The sequence below is a fragment of the Perca fluviatilis genome, chromosome 23 (assembly GCF_010015445.1).
Source record: "Perca fluviatilis chromosome 23, GENO_Pfluv_1.0, whole genome shotgun sequence".
NCBI lineage: Eukaryota > Metazoa > Chordata > Actinopteri > Perciformes > Percidae > Perca > Perca fluviatilis.
The window spans coordinates 21046570-21066331 of record NC_053134.1 but is presented as its reverse complement, the minus strand read 5'-3'; the positions used below and the strand labels follow the sequence as shown (position 1 = coordinate 21066331).

The 19762-nt window shown below is 40.8% G+C and overlaps 2 protein-coding genes across 5 annotated transcripts in view; one reads left to right on the top strand and one right to left on the bottom strand.

Moving 5' to 3' along the window:
* Nucleotides 1–2641, top strand: part of ptprz1b (protein tyrosine phosphatase receptor type Z1b) — an 81843-nt gene extending 79202 nt beyond the window's left edge. For 3 of the 4 annotated variants that reach the window (XM_039791070.1, XM_039791069.1, XM_039791071.1), the window contains 2 exons: nucleotides 80–215; nucleotides 439–2641. In XM_039791070.1, the coding sequence (XP_039647004.1) occupies nucleotides 80–215; nucleotides 439–582 (280 nt within the window). In that variant the 3' untranslated portion in view covers nucleotides 583–2641. The remainder of the gene's footprint in view (nucleotides 1–79; nucleotides 216–438) is intronic. The other variant, XR_005638087.1, reaches the window with a different exon arrangement.
* Nucleotides 2642–7249: 4608 nt separating this feature from the next.
* LOC120553657 (HMG box-containing protein 1-like) lies at nucleotides 7250–18395 on the bottom strand. Its single transcript, XM_039792300.1, has 13 exons — nucleotides 18360–18395; nucleotides 17055–17161; nucleotides 15265–15366; nucleotides 13934–14129; nucleotides 11902–12028; nucleotides 10619–10730; nucleotides 10378–10487; nucleotides 9996–10152; nucleotides 9743–9887; nucleotides 9530–9648; nucleotides 9170–9353; nucleotides 8908–9050; nucleotides 7250–8048 (listed from the first exon to the last, which is right to left on the bottom strand). The coding sequence occupies exons 2-12, from the start codon at nucleotides 17143–17145 to the stop codon at nucleotides 9002–9004; spliced, it is 1392 nt and encodes a 463-aa protein (XP_039648234.1). The 5' UTR covers nucleotides 17146–17161; nucleotides 18360–18395; the 3' UTR covers nucleotides 7250–8048; nucleotides 8908–9001.
* Nucleotides 18396–19762: the final 1367 nt, after the last annotated feature.

Below are 19762 nucleotides of genomic sequence, written 5' to 3'. Positions count from 1 at the left end.
GAGGGTAAATCTGTTGGTTCATTCTTTGCAAATCTGTGTGTGTGTGTGTGTGTGTGTGTGTGTGTGTGTGTGTTTGTAGGCTGGGAGGTGCTACATCAGGGCTGTTCTGTGCCCTCACGGCCCTGTCCAGTCAGCTAGAGGAGGAGGGAGCGGTAGACGTTTACCAGGTGGCACGGATGACCAACCTCATGAGGCCTGGGGTTTTTAATGATTTAGTAAGTACGCACAAAATCCTCCTACAGTAATGCTCCCATTTGTCTCCGTCAACACTTGAACTTTAACGTGACAATGAGGTGAGAGCAACTTCACCTCAGCCATTTACCAATGACATTCCTAAGAATGTAGAAAGAAGAAGCTGGTAAGGGGGATTTTCTTTTCTTTTTTTAATCATAACATATGGTTCAGTCTTGAAGCTGTGTTCTCCCCCCCCCCCCACAGGAGCAGTACCAGTATCTGTACCGAGCTGTGCTGAGTGTGGTGAGCAGCCAGGAAGACCAGAGAGCCCTGCAGAGTCCAGAAACCAACGGATCGGTACCACTGGGACAGACCAACATCGCTGAAAGCCTGGAGTCACTCATGTAGACACAGGCAAAAACAACACGCAAACATGTCACATACACAGAAAATATGCATCACACAGACACACACACACAGACACACACAGACACACACAGACACACACACACACACACACACACACACACACACACACACACACACACACACACACACACACACAGACTGAGTGCTGTGGTGACTTAGGCTTAGTCTGACATGAGATGAGAGGATGAACACCACCTTTTCTGTGTCTGTGGTTCATAGCTGTGTCCGCTGGGCGTGTGGCGTGGTTAGACAGGTCATTAAAAGTGATAACCTTTACTCACTGTGTCATACTGTCAGCGTTAGCGTGCACAGCAGACTGAGCTACCAGAACCCACCAGGCACAGAGCTTATTTCTGATGTTTAACCCTCATGTCGGACACAGTGACCAACCGGCCATGATGCGACTCCTCCTTTTACAAGGGCAAAGGTACCACTTTCAAATAAGGCACTGCTTATAAAGGATTTCATTTGAGTTATAAATGGTTGATAAATAATGTACTCATTTTTCATAGATCAGTGATAGGTCTTTAAATAAACAATGTTTGTGTTGCCAGGTTGTTAAACTCCCTTTGACTGCTCAGACAGTTTCAAATCCATTTAGTCAAATTATAACTACGTTCTTAATGGCTTAAGAACGTAGTGAGAACTCAATGAGCATTTATTAAGGGTATATTATGAAGTATTTTACAAAAAAACTATGTATAGATTAATACAAAAATAGTCCCTTTCAATCATCACTTATGACCTACTAGAAGTGTGTCGTGGTATCTGATCCTCTCTTCTCATTTTGCTGAGTGCGGGACGTTTATGGGCGTCAGCAAAAAGCCTTTGAGCCCCACGTGCAGGGTGGGCAGCCAGTTGTCATTTCCAATACGCTGCTTAATCACAGATCAATCTCTGCATTCCCACTGAATCTAGCAATGTGGCTCCTTCTCGCAGAGGTATGGCTGCGTTTATGGTGGGCTTTGGAACGTAAGCGCTGTGAAACAATCAGAAAAAACGTTTTATTCCTCCGATTCACTGCTTTGTGCGGCGCTCCCTCTCTTCATTCACTCTCTAGCTCGACCACCACTGCTCTCTCTCTCTCTCTCTCTGGCTCATTTAGCCGGGGAGGAGGGGCCAACTGTGACCGCTGTTTACAGACCGTACCGCCTGGATTCCACCAGGCGCAGATGCGCCGCGTTTCGGTTGGGCCGTGGTTTTGTTCCATCGTTCGCCACACATACCACGCTGGGAGCATCTCAGAAGCGGAGCGTCTGGCACAGACGCGCCTGGTAGAATTAAGGGGTAAGCGATACCTCCTACATAATATAACTTTATTTACTTTATTACCAGTCAAAAGTTTGGACACGTTTTCCCATAAGCATGTTTAATCTTTTGACTGGTACTGTATAACTGCATTTTTACCGAAGAGAAAGGACAAACACAAGCTAATGGGATTTTTGCCAACCCCGATAACTAATCTATATATTTACAAAAAATTGCAAATGATTTATCAGCCATTAATAAAGCAATTAGTTAAAATGTCTTTGTAACAGGTTCCTTATTAGAAAGTTGTACCAAGAAAGCTTCACTGCCTTTTCAACAAGAACCAACAAACTTTCCAACTGTGTATCTGTTGCTGGTCAGCATGGAGCCTGAAGCTGCAGAGAGGAGAGGCCAAAAACCTTCGGAGGTGAATTTTTTTTTTTTTTTTTAGGTAGAATTTCTACCTAAAATTAATTTCTCATTTCATAGGAAATTATTTTTCTTAATGATGAAAGGAGTCAGCTGTTTAATTCCAACAACAGACCTACCTTAAATTCGTAACTTATGTCTATTTTAATCTTTCGTTAACATTTATTTCTTTGATTAGTGGTCTCTTTGCCTTTTTCATCACTCGGTCTTCTAAAAGACAGACATGAATATGAATAAAAATTGAAATTGGCAAACAGGCAAAACAAATAGAAATATATTCGATGCAAATGATAGTAGAACAAGATGACTTCATTGTTAACCAGCAGATTTTGGGGCTCAAACTACCACGTATCCTTATTTAGAGGAATATTTTGAGTAACCAAAATCTCTTAAGGCCTCACTAGTGACACTTAATTGACTGCTGTTGAATTGCTCTGTCCATGTCTTGTTGCCACTGGCTCCATGGTCTCTGGTTCCCCGTGCCTTTTCTAATTCATGTTATTGTACTTTAAACCTGTTTTGATACAAAAACTGTGTGACTAATATGCCAAAATAATGAGCTGTGATTTTTTTTTTTTATATTGCGGAGTGGAGAAACATGTCATTGGATGTTTTGTAAAAGATGCAATCCACACAAAATCCATCTTTTTGATTATCAAACGCGACGGTCCCTGCGAACCTGATAAGTCATGAACTAGCAGTCATTAGAATCGGCGATATGAAATTCAGCACATCATTTAGCTGAGGCAGTTGCCATATTTTTGCAAACATTTAGTGTTTAGACAAACGTTGAGACAAATCAGTGGAAAGAAACAGCTGCACGTACTGATATTCTGTTAAACCCTTGACTGCACAGACTGAGAAAGGAAAGTGAGAAGCTGAGACTTCCTCTGCATCGCTTTGCCACTAGCTACGACTGTTTTCATTAGGAGGGAGTCCAGCTGTTTCCTTTGTGAACAATCAACCTCTGAATCACTTTCAAACAACGCTGCCGCTTCTATCTGTGCCTGTTTTGCGTCCACTCTGTACCATTTGTCTACTTCATCTGGGGATGCAAAATGGCACAAATCACAGAGGCTGCTGTTACTGAGCCAGACCGCGATTCAAACCAGATCTAACCATAATGTCTGAACTCTTTGTGTAAATATCCCTGAATACATCATAAGGCCAAATTATGTATGTTTATAATGTATCTCTATATATTTTCTATTTTACTATATAAAAGAAGTGATTTTCTAGTCATTTACACATATACAGCATAACTGTGTGGATTCTATTTGATCATTTTAGCCTGGATATATTGATCATGTTCATAGTTTTAATGGAATGTTATCTCTTTTTACCTTTTATGATTAAAGTAGCAGCTTAATGTCTATACCTTTTTATCTCCAGCCACAAACTGGTGCAGTATGTAAATAGCAACAGGTTGAAGCGACACCATTTAAGATTTGTTTCCAACCTTGTTTATGATTTTAAACTTGTTTCTTTTTTCCAGGAGGGGAAAAAAAAATAAAAATGTTCTTGTTTTGACCCAAACTTATTTTTGTACTTTCATTCTCTTAAACCATCTCAACACATACAATACACAGAACAAATCGGATAACAGATGTATCATGCTTTTATTTATATTATAATACATTGTATTGCATTGTCTCCCCTGATCAACCTGTACATGACATGATGGTAAAGACCACGGAAGGTTAACAAAGATTAAGTCCAAACCAAAAATATATATTTCTATGTAATCATATTATTTGTCATGACACATTATACTGTAGCAGTCACATAAGATAAAGTGTATATAGTGCATTAAGAATAAACCTCGTTATGCAGTGAGAATACGAGTGCCCACCCTGGGTGTATTTTATTAATTTTTATTTTCTTTTACTTTCTGTAGAACTGTCGAGCATTTCAACCCTAATAAGATCCCCATCCTGCCTTCACTTTACACTCTGCATGGATAGAACTTCCCTTTTCACGTTTTTATTTATTTTTTTGGGGGGTTTTTCCCTTTATTATATAGGACAGTGGATAGACGGGAAAGGGGGAGAGAGATGGGGGATGACATGCAGCAAAGGGCAGCAGGTCGGATTCGAACCCGGGCCGATTCCTACACGGGGCGCACGCTCTTACCGGGCTCCCACGTCCCCGTCCCTTTCCAAATGATGTTCCATGTTTGCAGAGGTTGTCGGTAATGAGATAATATCACATAAGCGAGGCTGGGTTTATATTTGGGGTAGGATTTTTACTATCTTGATGACAGATGTTTTGCTTAGCCAGACCTTTGGTTCAAGTATAAAGGGGTTCTGGACATTTTTTAAACACAATTGATGGCAAAAAAAAAAAAAAACGCCATAATGCCGTGTAGGCTTCATTTTAAGCATTAACATTTTAATCCAATATCAATTTTCAGCCTCATGTCCCATTGTACCCATAAGTACATTTTGAGGGGCTCGGACATGTTGACAGTACTCTTTGTTTTAAACTCAAACTGCATGAGGATCGATTAGCAAACATTTCCCTAGACCTTCATCATCGAGAACTGAATGGCAACATTATTCCAGTGTGCAAGTCCACCAATATCCTCATTTCTGATAATATCAAATTAATATGGCAATGAGTTCACTGTTTGCAATATCTGTGACCATATCAACTTCCCTATGCCCTTTAATCTCATCGGTCTCTTCCCCTTCCTACCGGTCACAAAATGTTTAAACATTTTTCAGTGTACACACATACCTAAAAATGCTTTTATAATATTTTCCTATTTTTGACATAAAGTAAAGCTATTAAAACTCATTTTGGTAAATAAACTTCAAGCAACAGCCTAACAGCTATGGGTGGTTTTTTTTTATGCTTTTGCTGGATATGATTTTGTCAGGGAAACAAACAAGAGAAACTGAGAAAAACTTATTTCCATTTCACGAAAGCCAGTGGAAGCCATCTTTCTTTGGAAACGTCTTGAGTGAAGCTCAATCAGGCCTCCCCTGTATTAATGTCACTGATTATACACAAACATACTGTACTTTGATAAAAAAAAATAAGTATTATGGCACATAAAGATGTCAGCATCAAGGACACTTCAGGTGTGGAGATGTGGCTGACAAATCCAAATCAAATCTTCGTGTCATCTAGCTTCCTGTGCTATAATGGCAATTTTCTGTAACATGCCATTTGATGTCCTTTGTGACAATACATATTAAAGGTCCCATGGCATGAACATTTCACTTTATGAGGTTTTTTAACATTAATATGAGTTCCCCCAGCCTGCCTATGGTCCCCCAGTGGCTAGAAATGGCGATAGGTGTAAACCGAGCCCTGGGTATCCTGCTCTGCCTTTGAGAAAATGAAAGCTCAGATGGGCCGATCTGGAATCTTCTCCTTATGAGGTCATAAGGAGCAAGGTTACCTCCCCTTTCTCTGCTTTGCCCGCCCAGAGAATTTGGCCCACCCATGAAAGAGAGACATCATGGCTTTCAAACAAGCAAAGTGGCAGTTGGTCAAGGCCACATCCCCACCCTCCACCTTGCCCCCCCTCTCTCCTCCTCAATAGCTACAGACACAGAAATGGCACATCCTAAGGAAAGCTCATTGTGGGACTGGCTCTAGTGGCTGGAATTCTGCACCAAGGCTCAATTTCGGGAAAGAGACTTCAGATACAGTATTAGGGGACCACTAAGGTCTATATAAAAGCATCCAAAGAGCACCATGTCACGGGACCTTTAATTACCCTAAATTCTCAAATAAAAGCCATAAAACAAAAAAAATGACATGGTGAAAAAATGCTATTGTTGCTTTATGCTATATAGTTACTGTATTACAATGGCTGTCACTTTCTCGAGCAAATGTTAGGAAAACTTCACACTGTTTTCCTTTTTTTCAAAATAAAAGCCTTCCAAAGAAGTGAAGGGATTCTGCCCCTGTTTATAACTTCTTAACTTAAATATATGGTTAAAAACATAGTAATAAATTGGAGAAGTTATGATTCTGATTCTCTCAAGTTGAGGTAAATAAAACCCCCGGGCCGCTATTTGAGAATTGATGGGTGTACATTTGTTGAATAACTAAATATTACATGATAAATTACACAGAAGCAAAGTTAAAGTGATGGTTCGGAGTAGTTTCACCCTAGGGTCCTTTGCACCATGACCTCGAGCCAAACACCCCCCCAGAAGCTTTTTTCACCTGGGTCTAACATTGGGAGCGTTAGCGTAGAGTAGCGTTAGCCGCTGAATAGCTTACGCGGAGAGGCTAATGGATCCGAAGTGTCTCTTAACATTACCCCACTAATAATGCCCAAAATGATACCAAAGGTCTACACTAGTATATATAGGTTATGCACTCATAAAACGATGGATTGGAAAGTTTGTAAGTACACCAGAAGGTTATGTAAATAACACTTGCCTGCTGGCTTCTGCTCTCTGCTGTTGTTGTTGCTGCTGTGAGACGAGTGCTTAGGGACGTCTACAAATTACTACACCGAAAAGAGATGCAACAAAAATATTTTTTAGTTTAACTTATTTTTTAAAGTAAGTGCTGTAGTATAACTAGCAGGAGACAAGTAATAATTGAGGTAAGTTTGGAGACATTACCTTATTTAATCATTAAATTAATAAATATTTTTGTTGCATCTCTTTTCGGTGTAGTAATTTATAGATGTCCCTAAGCACTCTTACTGCCCGGTAGTAACAGCAGCAGCAGCAGCAGAGAGCAGAAGCCAGCAGGCAAGTGTTCATAAACTTCTGGTGTACTTACAAACTTTACAATCCATCGTTTTATGAGTGCATAACCTATTTGTACTAGTGTAGACGTTTGGTATCATTTCGGGCATTATTAGTTGGGTAATGTTAAGAGACACTTCGGATCCATTAGCCCCTGCGCTAAGCTATTCAGCTGATAACGCTACTCTACGCTAACTCTCCCAATGTTCGACCCAGGTGAAAAAAGCTTCTGGGGGGGTGTTTGGCTCGAGGTCATGGTGCAAAGGACCCTAGGGTGAAACTACTCCGAACCATCACTTTAAAATACATAGTCTTGTGCAATACACTGAGTGCAAATGCAAGTAGTACAGGCAAGAAAATACTTTATATATTTCTTTATATATAATATATAATTTTTGTAAAATAGCTAGAGTCTCTAGTTTACCTAAAATGCTACAGCACCACAACTTCCACCTGTTTCAAGCTCATGATGAGAAACTGAAAATGACCAGAATCTCTTTTTGAATTGTCACATTTCTGTAAAATCACTTATGGAGAGATGAACTCCAGTCATAAATAAAACCTAGTTGACCTGCTTTGTTTTTTTTTTTGCTTTTGTTTGGGAAAAAATATGCTCTCGCTACGGTGCTCTGTAGCATTAAAATATAATGATTTATAACTTGTCATAATGACTATAAACAGATAATGATTTAAACCACTTTAAAATGTTAAATTTAGCACCTGTTAAAAGCATTACAGAGGGAAGTGACAGCTCAAAATGTCTAAAAACAAACAGACACTGTTGCTCTTTTGACTCTTTGTGAGAATCTTTAAAAAACTGAATCAAATCCTCACTGTGGGAGATCAAGAAAGGTCTGCTGTTAACAAGAGATAATATTAAAGCAGTGTATTAGGTTATGCTCTCTGTTCTTTGTCATTTCTGTGTGCGTGTGTGTGTGTATGTGTGTGTGCGTGCGTCGGTGCGTGTGTGTGTGTGTGTTGTGTACTCCTACAGGCTGTGTCGGTCGTTCTCTCTTCTTGTCTGCATCCTTAATTTCCCTGACAACCCTGTTGGACACAGAGGAGAAATTAGATAGCTGTATAAAGCATTGGATTAAGCTGTGTGTGTGTGTGTGTGTGTGTGTGTGTGTGTGTGTGTGTGTGTGTGTGTGTGTGTGTGTGTGTGTGTGTGTGTGTGTGTGTGTGTGTGTGTGTGTGTGTGTGTGTGTGTGTGCGCAGACTGATCTCATAAAGTGGCGTATGTATGACACGCCAATTCGTATGCCATTCTGGCGTGTTATCAAGACGCATAATCGCTTTTTAGCGTGTTTATCAACGCCGTTCGGCCGCCATTGACCTACGTTACGTGTGAATTAGCGCCGTAGCGAGTAGTATGAAAGGACTACAGTCCCCAGAGGGAGGTTGGTTGGGGTGGCAGATGGGTAAAACACAGGACTTTCACCCAGGAAGAGCTGGCATCGCGTCCAGCATGTGGTGTTTTTTTCAACCTTTTATTTATTATTTTTTTTAAGCCTTTCCCAATGTTTCTTTCCTAAACCCAAACCTTTAATCTTTACCTAAGCGTGTGACGTTGGTCACCGTCGTGTTTTTGTTGTGTTTTTTTGTTACTAAAGCCTTTTCTATTTTATTGTTTTACACGCGTGTGACGTTCTCGTGATAGCACGGCATGTTCTCGCGATAACACGACGCCACGTGGTGTGTATGTTTACATCCGCTGTATACAGCGTAGACATACACGTGTAAAGCTCAAAATGCGTACAGATAACACGCCATTTGGCTTTATGAAAGTGGCATGTATGTTTACGCAAAGTCATGATGCCATGTTTGTGTGTGTGTCTGTGTGTGTGTGTGTGTGTGTGTGTGTGTGTGTGTGTGTGAGCGTGCGTGCGTGCGTGTGTGTCCTTACAGAGTTGGTTCGTTTGCGTTTCCAGCAGTCTGGGTTGAGTCTTTTCTGTTCGTCTGCAAGGGCTTTGGCCTCTACGGTGAAAGTCCGCCGCTCCTCACTTCGCATTTTCTTCCACTGCTCCCCAAGGAGGACGGCTGATCGCTCTGACACACACACACACACACACACACACACACACACACACACACACACGTTACCTTACAATAAACATTTAAAAGCATCACAGCTTCACAACACACATGTAGACACAGAGCACACCTACCTGTTGTCCTTGCCTGGGTACATCTGTGTGTACTCCACCCTGAACTTCTTGGCAAACAGCATGAAGGCGTTCATTGGCCGCTTGCACCTATTGGGCGTGGCATTATTACTTCCTGCTGTGCTGGCCTGCTGGCTTTTGGTTGGCTTTTGACGAGGAGAGTGGGAGTGACCTGGACTCGGGGTGTCTGCAGGTTTTACACAGATCCACAATCAACAGGTTAGCTTTTTTTTAATATGCATCCTCAACCTTGCTCGTTTTGGTAGCGTGTGCGTTTTGTTTTTTTGCAAACTGATTGATGCCTGTAGCCAACGTATCTGCTTATTCACACAGCGGAGTACCTGAAGATTTGAAGTACAGTACCTTGTAATGTGTCTCTATCTGGAGAAACGGCTCCTCCGCTGGACTGCGAGGCGCGCCGCCGTCTGGCCATACTGCTCAACACGTACACCGCAGAGGAGTCCAGAGGAGTGAAATCATAACTGAGGAAGACACGCGTACATATACACACACACATTAACTTATCTGCTGATGGGCCTTTTGCTGCTTTAGGTTCAGAACAGGTGCCTATTTTACCTCTTGAATGTGTCAAAGACCAGTGAGTCGTCAGTGTGTTTGGCATCTCTGTGTCCTGGAGGAAGGCACACATCTCCCACCTCCATTTCATAGCACGGTATCCCATAACGCACCACGGTCAAGCTCGGGTGAAATGACGTCCACCCTGACAGAAAGTAAGACGGAGTGCAATTAAATCGGTATAATGTTGTTTTCAACGGTTGCCGTGTTTTCCCATCATCATCATCATCATCATCATCATCATCACTCCTACCTTTGTTTTTTACGTAGAAGGGGTGATCAAGTTGGCACCGGGCGGTCACGGGCGCATGTTCGAATGCCCCGGGGTCAAAGGTCAGCTGTAGGACAGCCTGACCGGACAACACGATCTCTGAATGCTCCACCAGCTGCAGACCCTCAGAGCCGTAACTCTGCATGAGAGCAAGCAGGGCGTTTTACTCATTACGTGCCATTACTTTATTCCTGTTTTCCTCCACTTAAATGATACAGATTGCCGCTGCTATTGTTAAATATACAGCACCACACAGAGCACTCCGGACACACTGCATTAAGATGGACACCAAATCAAAAAAGTACACCGTGAGCTCCGAGGCCTGGCGCTCTAAGCGCAGCCCCAAGCTTCTTGCATCATGCACCTTCAGAGATCTGGGCTGTTCCTCATCACCGGAGTCTTCTTGAGCCGAGTCCAGGTCCTCGACGTCCTGCCACTCCACGTTAGAGCCGCGGTGGAAGCGCAGATGAGTGCCTGATGACAGAGAATAGCTGCTCTCAGATATAAACAATAGCCTCAGATGAAATCTCACATGTATGTCTTCCCAACAGAAGGGGAAAACAAAGCAATGACCCAGTGTGAGGTGGCAGCAAAATGGATTCTACCTTTGAGAAAGCAGTGCCAGGCCGTGGGTGGACAGGAGAAGCTCCAGCCCATGTCTTCGTCATCGGACAGAGAGGATCTGGTCGACACTGCAGAACCACATTCGCTGCTCTTCTGTGGAAACATGACGCATCGGCGTCAGGCACGACTCAGGATTTAGCAGCTACCCATGAGCCACGAAATGTGGGTTTGTGCAAACGCAGCAGCAGCTCATTATTGACACTCAGCTTTCTATGGCACATGGTTGGAGGGGAGTCACTTTTAGTGAGTTAAAACCATAGACTGTAAAAATAGTGGATGTAGCAACAATCATTGGTTTGTGAACTGCAGTTTTGAAGCCTCGAGTTTGGCGATTTTGGCCGACGCCATCTTGTTTTTTTTTGTTGGTTTTTTATTACCGGACGTGACGATTTTTGGATGAAAGGTTGAAGCTGGGAAAGTTGCCGCGGCTAAACCAGTGTCGTCTATGGTTTCAATGGCATTGTGCTAAGCTAAACGCCAAGGAGGGAAAATTTCAGATTTTACTGGCGGGTAAACACGGACGTCCAGGTACTGGCGCCATTCATCTGCTTGAACGGCCGTACACAGAAAAAATTGGCAGACTTTCCCTTAAGTTACAAGCTAATGCTAGCGCTAGCTAGATAGCTTGGTTGGTGCTACCGAACACTTCCCTAGACACTTTCAGGCGACCAAAATGTTCCAATCAACTTCGATGAAGTGAAGTGAACACACAGAGAGGGTCAAAGTTTAAGATACAAAGACAACACCCAAAAACAAGTTCAGGTCTACTTTAATGTACACAGCGTCATGGTTAGTGATTGCTAAGCCTCTGTTATGATTGACAGGTCGGCCTGTAGCCACGCCCCTAAAGCATCCCCTGCTTTATGGTCTATTTTAAAATAAATGAGACTATAATTTACAAAATGAACATCATGCTGTATTGAAGAAGAACTTGAAACTAGCGATTAAGGACATAAACTCGTTATTACTGAGTTATAATCAAGTGAGAGGTAGGCTTGTTTTCCCATAGACTTCTATACAATCAGACTCCTTTTTGCAACCAGTGGAGTCGACCCCTGCTGGAAGTTACAATGCAGGTTTAAGGCAGATTCTGCATTGGCTTCACTTCTCAGACCCGGAGGTTTCGTCCATTCTTTTTCACAGTCTATGGATAAAACGTAATAAAAGATACTTTTTGTGTTTTTCAGATATTGTGTTCACATGAATGACTGTGACAGAGGGATGATAAAGCAAAGGGGAGGAAGCAGGTAAACACGAGCTCTACCCTGGTGCGCCGACGCTCCCTGCCATGACCTCTGGGGGCCGACGGGGTGCTGCTGGGGTGAGGGGGAGGAGGCCGAGAGTAGGAATGTAGATTGCTGCTGGCGCTGGAGAGGCAGACCGAAGAGGAGCTGAAAATGACACAGGCCTGTGAGTGGAATGGAGGCTGTTGAGTGCGTAGCACCGATAGCCAACAACACAGAGATTCCAAAGAGCTGTAGTACGTTATGTAGGACAGTATGACACCGGGGCAGTTTGTAGGGCTGGTGTAATATGGCAGATCTAGAAGAAGTGGTGTTCCTGTAATATTGAGGCTAAAAGCTTCAAAGCTAGGTTGTAGCTAACCAAGGTCATTTCCTCAGTTTTGTCTCTGGCTTTTTTTTTTTTTTACAATCAGAGGAATAGTTTACATTCTACACTAACATCCAAATTACATGTTTTCAGCCTGATTTTGATATTTATTTTAGAGTGAAAGTTCTTAGATTTGACATTTTAAATCAAAAATATTAATTCCAATAAAGGTGTTGACCAGAATGATATTCCTATCACTAAGAGGCAGGAATTGAAACTACGTTGTGAAATAGAATTGTGTAAAAAGATTTAAAAACATTTTTTACAGAACATATATTTAAACAGTTAAATGAATTTAGAAAATGTGGAAAAACAACAATTTACAGACTTGTTATAAAGGTCCCATGACATGGTGCTTTTTGGATGCTTTTATATAGGCCTCAGTGGTCCCCTAATACTGTATCTGAAGTCTCTTTTATATAGACCTTATTGGTCCCCTAATACTGTATCTGAAGTCTCTTTTATATAGACCTTAGTGGTCCCCTAATACTGTATCTGAAGTCTCTTTTATATAGACCTTAGTGGTCCCCTAATACTGTATCTGAAGTCTCTTTTATATAGACCTTAGTGGTCCCCTAATACTGTATCTGAATGTCTCTTCCCAAAATACCGCGGGGCTAGAATTACAGCCACTGGAGCCAGTCCCACAATGAGCTTTCCTTAGTATGTGCCATTTCTGTGTCTGTAGCTATTGAGGAGGAGAGAGGGAGGGCGAGGTGGAGGGTGGGGGTGTGGCCTTGACCAACTGCCACTTCGCTCATTTGAAAGCCATGATGTCTCTCTCTCTCTCATGGGTGGGCCAAATTCTCTGGGCGGGCAAAGCAGAGAAAGGGGAGGTAACCTTGCTCCTTATGACCTCATAAGGAGAAGATTCCAGATCGGCCCATCTGAGCTTTCATTTTCTCAAAGGCAGAGCAGGATACCCAGGGCTCGGTTTACACCTATCACCATTTCTAGCCACTGGGGGACCATAGGCAGGCTGGGGGAACACATATTAATGTTAAAAAAACCTCATAAAGTGAAATTTTCATGCCATGGGACCTTAAGTTATTTTTATTTGTTTAAATCTATCTTAAATACATCTAGACGTGCACATATTACTCCTGTTCTCCACACTCTACATTGGCTCCCTGTGCGTTTTAGAATAGATTTTAAGATTTTGTTGTTTGCTTTTAAGGCCTTAAATGGTCTGGCCCCAGAGTATTTGTCTGAAATTTTAACTTTGCGGGAGCACAACCGGTCATTGCGTTCTTCAAATCAGCGAGTTTTAGAAGTGCCTAGGTCAAGGTATAAACGTTGGGGTGATCAGGCTTTTGCAGTTGCTGCCCCGAGACTCTGGAACAAGTTACCCCCTGATATTCGCACTATCACAGATGTAGCTCTTTTTAGGTCCAAACTCAAAACGTATCTGTTCCGTCTGGCCTTTAATACGTAGCAGTGGTGTGACAATTTCATTCTTTTGTTTCTGTGTAACCTTTTCTGATTTTACTGTTTTCTATGTTCATTCTTTCTATTGTATGACATGTGTTTCTGATGTTAAGCACTTTGGATACCTGCTGGTTTTTGTAAAGTGCTATATAAATACATTTTGATTGATTGATTGATTGAAATCTGTGCCACATTACAGCCATATATTATTTGTTATATTCATACTTCCTGAGTGTTTCAGAAGGCAGCGCAGGTACCTGCTGTGAGGAGACTCTTGTAGCAGTGGGCTCTGAGGTCCGGTGGCGATGTGAGCCAGCTGAGTCAGCCAGTGTGTGTCAGGAGGCTGGGCGTGCGCACGTCGCTCCTGGTGGGACACAGCCATGTCCACCTGGTAGACAGGTGGTGCTGTTGGCTCCGCCTCCTCCTGAACCTCCTGCAGGTCTGGGAGGTCGTCTAGGAGGAGAAAACAAACACTTTCAGAATCCGAATACTTCATTGATTCCCCTCAGGGAAATTGTTTAGTTGTAGTAGCTCACAGTCAAAAAGATAAAAAATAAAAAAAAGAGTAAGAAAAGAGCGAGTCAATAAGGTTTCACCAAGTCAAATTTAAGACCTTTTTAAGACCATCATGAATGAAATTTAAGACCTATATCCCAACATCAACTAAGCCCAACATTCAGTTTTCATCAAGCCAAGTATCGCTAAACTTGCACTTCCTCAGAGCTGAAGAATAAAATCTGTCTTATGTCTGTGGTACAACCCGAAAGAGACTCGCGCCAATCACATGAAAGCTGATTGGCTGCAATATAAGTTGCATGTTGGTCTCATTTGTAGTCGTAATACAGCAAAATTATATTTGGACTAGCGAAAGAAAAAGCTACAACACCACGGAATAATAATAAAAAAAAAGAGCATTAGAGGCAGCGTTCCATGGACGTTGGAAAATTAAGACCTGCTTAAAATGATTTAAGACCTAGAACACAATAGAACGGCGAATCGAAGACTTTTGAAGGCCTTAAATATAGATTTTGAAATTTTAGACTTTTTAAAGACCCTGTGGCAAACCCTGATAAAATAATATTGCTACAATAAGAAATAAAAACATTAAGGAGAAGTAAAGTAAGATTAGGTTAAAAAGATTGTTTCTATTTTTTTTTTTGTAATTATTTTTATTGTTTCCATACTGTGTCATTTCATACTCCAATCAGAGTACAACTCCTACTAGTAACAGTATTCCTCTACTCCACAGAATCTTAAACCACACTCATATTTTTACATACCCAGCTCCCCAACCATACACTCTCCATGTTTCCACTCATCCACATATACCATTTATCCACATTCCACTCATCCACATACTGTATACAAAAAAAGATTGTTTTCTATTGTAGTGCAGTGTCAACATAAATACAGTACGAACATAAATAAGCAGTGTGAATATAAGTAGCAGCGGTGAATAATAACAGATATTGCACATGAAACTGATCAATGGTTCAGAAATGAAGTCTTTGAATTGAAAAGCAAACAAACTTGAAGCTATTCATCCATCTGCTGTGTTAAGCCCGGTGCATGCCCGTGCCTTATGTACCGTATTCCATGTAACTGTCACTGGTGGGGAAGCCAGGTGAGGAGGGGAGGCGTTCCTCACAGCAGAGCAGTGATTGGTCTCCATCAGCATCCATCATCACTCCTGAAGGTAAGACCAGACACACGACACCAGATCACAGCGGAGGGAGCACACTCGACTAGTTTTACAGGATGTATTTGTTTAAATTTCACAGCATTTTTTTGTTTGTTTTTTAGCATTTGTTCATAGATTAAAGTGGCCTTTTATTAGCTATAATACATTAGGTTCACATAGTGAGTTACTGAGTAGAATTGCAAAGTATTTTAGTACGGACAGTAATAGTAATAGTTGGTGAATTGAATAAAGAAACAACTTTCTAAACTCAATGCAATCAAATCAATCAAATCGAAGGTTGATTGAAAGATTGATTACTTTCAAATCTAAGCTAAAGACCCACCTTCCTACAATTAATTTTAATTCATTTTCTCATCTCACACTTTGCAATTTTCACCGACGTTTGCCTTGGCGCCGTCACCCTTTGGGTTAGACTTTCGCGGACTCAACTGGTCGTCGGGAGGCTTGGACCCGGTCATAACTGCTTGCAGTTCCCGTTTTCTATGTTTTTTAATTCAGTGTCTTTTGTTTTGTTTTTTGATTTATTCTGTGTAATCTGTAATGCACATTGGGTTGCCTTTGGGTATGAAATGTGCTAGATTAATACATTTGCCTTAATAATTTCATATCATTATCAACACATTGCCTATTATTATATATTTGTATAAAATAATAAGGCTTGCAAACAACAGCTTTTGCAATTTCAGAGATTAGCCTGGCAGTTGGTTGGTAGTGATAAGGAAAGTTCTGTTTACTCAGCTGTATGTCTTCTGTTCTCTGGACAAGCTTTCCAAAGTAAAAAAAAACACCTTATGATGTCACAAAGGTATTACGCCCTGGGCTGGGAAACTACATGTTTTAATGGAATGCCTGTTACAAACAAGAGGTTTATGTGGAGTTTGAAGGACGCAAATGTTGACCAGGCAGGGAGGGTCTAACAAAAGATGCTATAGATGAGTGTTTTTAATAAAAATCTAGCCTCATACTAGGGATTCAAAGTCTGGATATTCCTTTTAATCTGTCTCTTGTAAGTCCCACAACTGTATGGAGTCAAATACTAAATCACTGGAGTACCCTTTTAAGAGTTTTGTGTCAGTAATTATACAGTACCCAGTGTTTCCTCTATGTTGATTTTATAGGGGTGGCCCAACATGGCAAAATTTCTGCCACCACGGTATCAGAAATGTGGCTGTACAAAAAAATGTAGTCGCGGTTGCCTTTTAAATGATCCTGCCGACATAATGCTGGCTGCCGCTCACATTTCAATTTAACAACAAGTAGAACTATTCAGAGGTTATTGGACCCGTCCAGTTTAACTCCACATACTGCTGTGTTGATGTAGTTTATTGTCAAAACGTTTGCTTTCTTCCGAGTCGACTATTAAACGAACAGCTCCACCAAAAACGTCACCGCGGTGGCTCCATTCTAAGTGTAGACCTGTTGTAGATGTTAAGTGCCCTATAGTTCCTCCAAAAAATACAGTTCAATCACAACGGAAAATATGCCTCATTGTGTGTTAATAGAGGTGAATACATATATTTGTTTGTGTTGCAGCGAAGTGTCAGTTCCGTTTCATACGTAAAACATTTGGCGGGGGTTGTTGTTCGGACAGACCTGCCTCCACTGCTTAATAAAATCCTAAAGGAAACACTGAGTACCGATGCGAGTTAACGCTGCAGTGCACTGCTCTGTCGTACCTGTGTGTTCACCCTCAGGCTCAGAACGCCGCATGTTGTGATGTATGGGTTCACTGGACGGCACAGCTGGGGTCACCACCTCCCAAACCATGGTGTCCACACAGGCACTGAAACATGCAGACAGTTCAATAACTGTACATACTCTATAGCCAACACGTCTCACTTTATTAGTATGATAGTAAATGATCAAATTGAAGCATACAGGTAATATATTGTAGGTAGAAATAATAACGCACAGGTAACTCTAAACCTAACTGGCATCAGTATCAACATTAGCCATACTTCAGCCTCGCATAGGTCTCTCTCTCTCACACACACACACACACACACACACACACACACACACACACACACACACACACACACACACACACACACACACACACACACACACACACACACACACACACACACACACACACTGAAACTTAATCCTCCCAATGTATAGGCTATAAATGGTGGTGGTTACATAGGGTAACACTGGGCTAGTTACATAATAATAGCCTACACTAAGTTTAGACACATTCTCAAAGCTCCGGCCTATTTGCCAGTTCACTTTAATGGATAATGGATATAACTGTAAACAATATGTAGAAATATTCCGTTTCGAACATGAAAACATAAGAGCGTGTTCAGTCTTATATTTCACAATATTCTTGTCATGTGACTCATTTCTTGTTTATAAACTTTAGATCCTGCACGCATGCGCAGATAAAAGCCCATTCATTCAGAGAAGGGCATCGATAATACATTTGAAGTAGTTCAAAAGAAGTAAAAAAAAACTAAAAAAAAAAGATAAATAAAAGCACGACATTAACTTGGCAGAACACACTGACCATTATGACATTATCGAGTGTTATTCGATGCTGCTCGTGTCAACGTTTTACACGTCGATAAACTTGAGACGAAGCAACGTTATTTTGTTGTCACGAAACCAAAGTGCCGTTTAGCTAAATACTGAAGTTACGTCGACGAAAACGAGAAAAAAGCTTTAGCGGCTGTGTTTTACCGGACCCATAAACGACATTAAAGAGATTCTGGGTGTGAAAACATGGTTAAGTAGCTACATTAAAATGGACGAGCCATTCTATTGCGCAAATGTAGTTACCACAAAACAACTCGTCAACAATGAAGCTTCGCGGAGAGAGCAGCGAAACTGCATTTAAGCCCAAAATTAAACGTTGTCAGTTTCACATTATTACACGTGCACCAGGTTCAGGAGTGAATCATTCATTTGGTGTAATTACGTCTTAAATGTAACGCTTTAAACCCCATAAATATTTAAATTAACTTCTCTCAACTCACCAAAACAGTCGCCTTGTACGGGTAAAGGGGGCTGGTATAAACACATTTTCTCCAGCGATCCTATTGGCCAAACCTGATGTTATTCTACAGCTCCTCACGTCCTCATTGGTCAGTTCAGTGCAGCTCGTTCTCTTTATTATGATCGCCACAACAATAAAACATTGGGTGGGTTAAAATGATGAAAGATGGCTTAACCAAAAGTACCACAGGTGGTGACAATTAAAAAACATCTCATCTCCTGTGTAATGAACCTGGCTTCTTTTTAGAGTAAATACAGTATTTTGTATCAACAAGATAGGTAAAACATTTTTTTTATATATATATATTATCTCACAAAGCAGATTATGTAATAGCAATTTAAAGAACTGAAATGTTCATAATACAATATTCACATTCAGACTAAAAACATGTAGTGTAGTGCTGGTGTGTCATGATAAAATGAACAATAAAAATAAGGTTTAAAAACATAGACATAGAGATAGCCTTCAGCACAATTGCCACACATGCAGAGCAACTAGTACAACAGGTAGTTTAAGTCAAGTAACCTAGTCAAAGACAATGGCCTTCTCCCGTGTTTCAGACACGTTTGTAACCCTTTAATTGTACCCATGTAGAAGTACTGTTACAGTTAAAGTTGTTTACAATAACATGTAATCAAGAAATGCAAGTATAAATAACGGTAAAAAAAAAAAAAAATAATAATAAAAAAGTACACTTTTTTGGCGTTGAACATTGAGTGATATAGAGATGGTCCAATCTAAGTTCGAGTCCCTATATCTATCAAATACATCCTTAGTTCAGTCAAGTTAAGACAGTAGTAAAAAATATTGTAATTATAATATATAATAAATAATCTACGGAAGCCGAGAACACGAGATTGGCTTAAAAACTAATTGCAAGCATAGACTGTCTCGGTTTCCGTAACAATCATATAATCAATATGTACATGTTGTTATTATTAAGATGATTAAATATATATATATATATATATCAAGAGTAACATCAGTATTGGTTAAAAAAGATGAGTATGAACAGTTTTGTGGTCAGGAGATCCTTGATGCTGGTGGAGCTGACCCTTGGCAGAAGTAGAATTGTGAGTGTTCACTGCCCTCCAGTGGTCACTGTAAGGAACTGCATCAAGGCGGCACACGTCAAGTTAGACATGATTACAACACTTTCAGGCCAATCATTCACCAAAATTAAATCAATAAGAAATAATAAAATAAATTATAATAAATAATCCTCGAACTGAAGCAATCTAAAATATTTAACAAAAATATTTATAACATGGTGATCATGTTAATTGTTTTCTAGTTGCCAAAAACTACAATTACACATTCTTTAATAGGAATATTTATTATTAGTCATTTAATTGGCTTATTAACGAGAACATATGAACTATT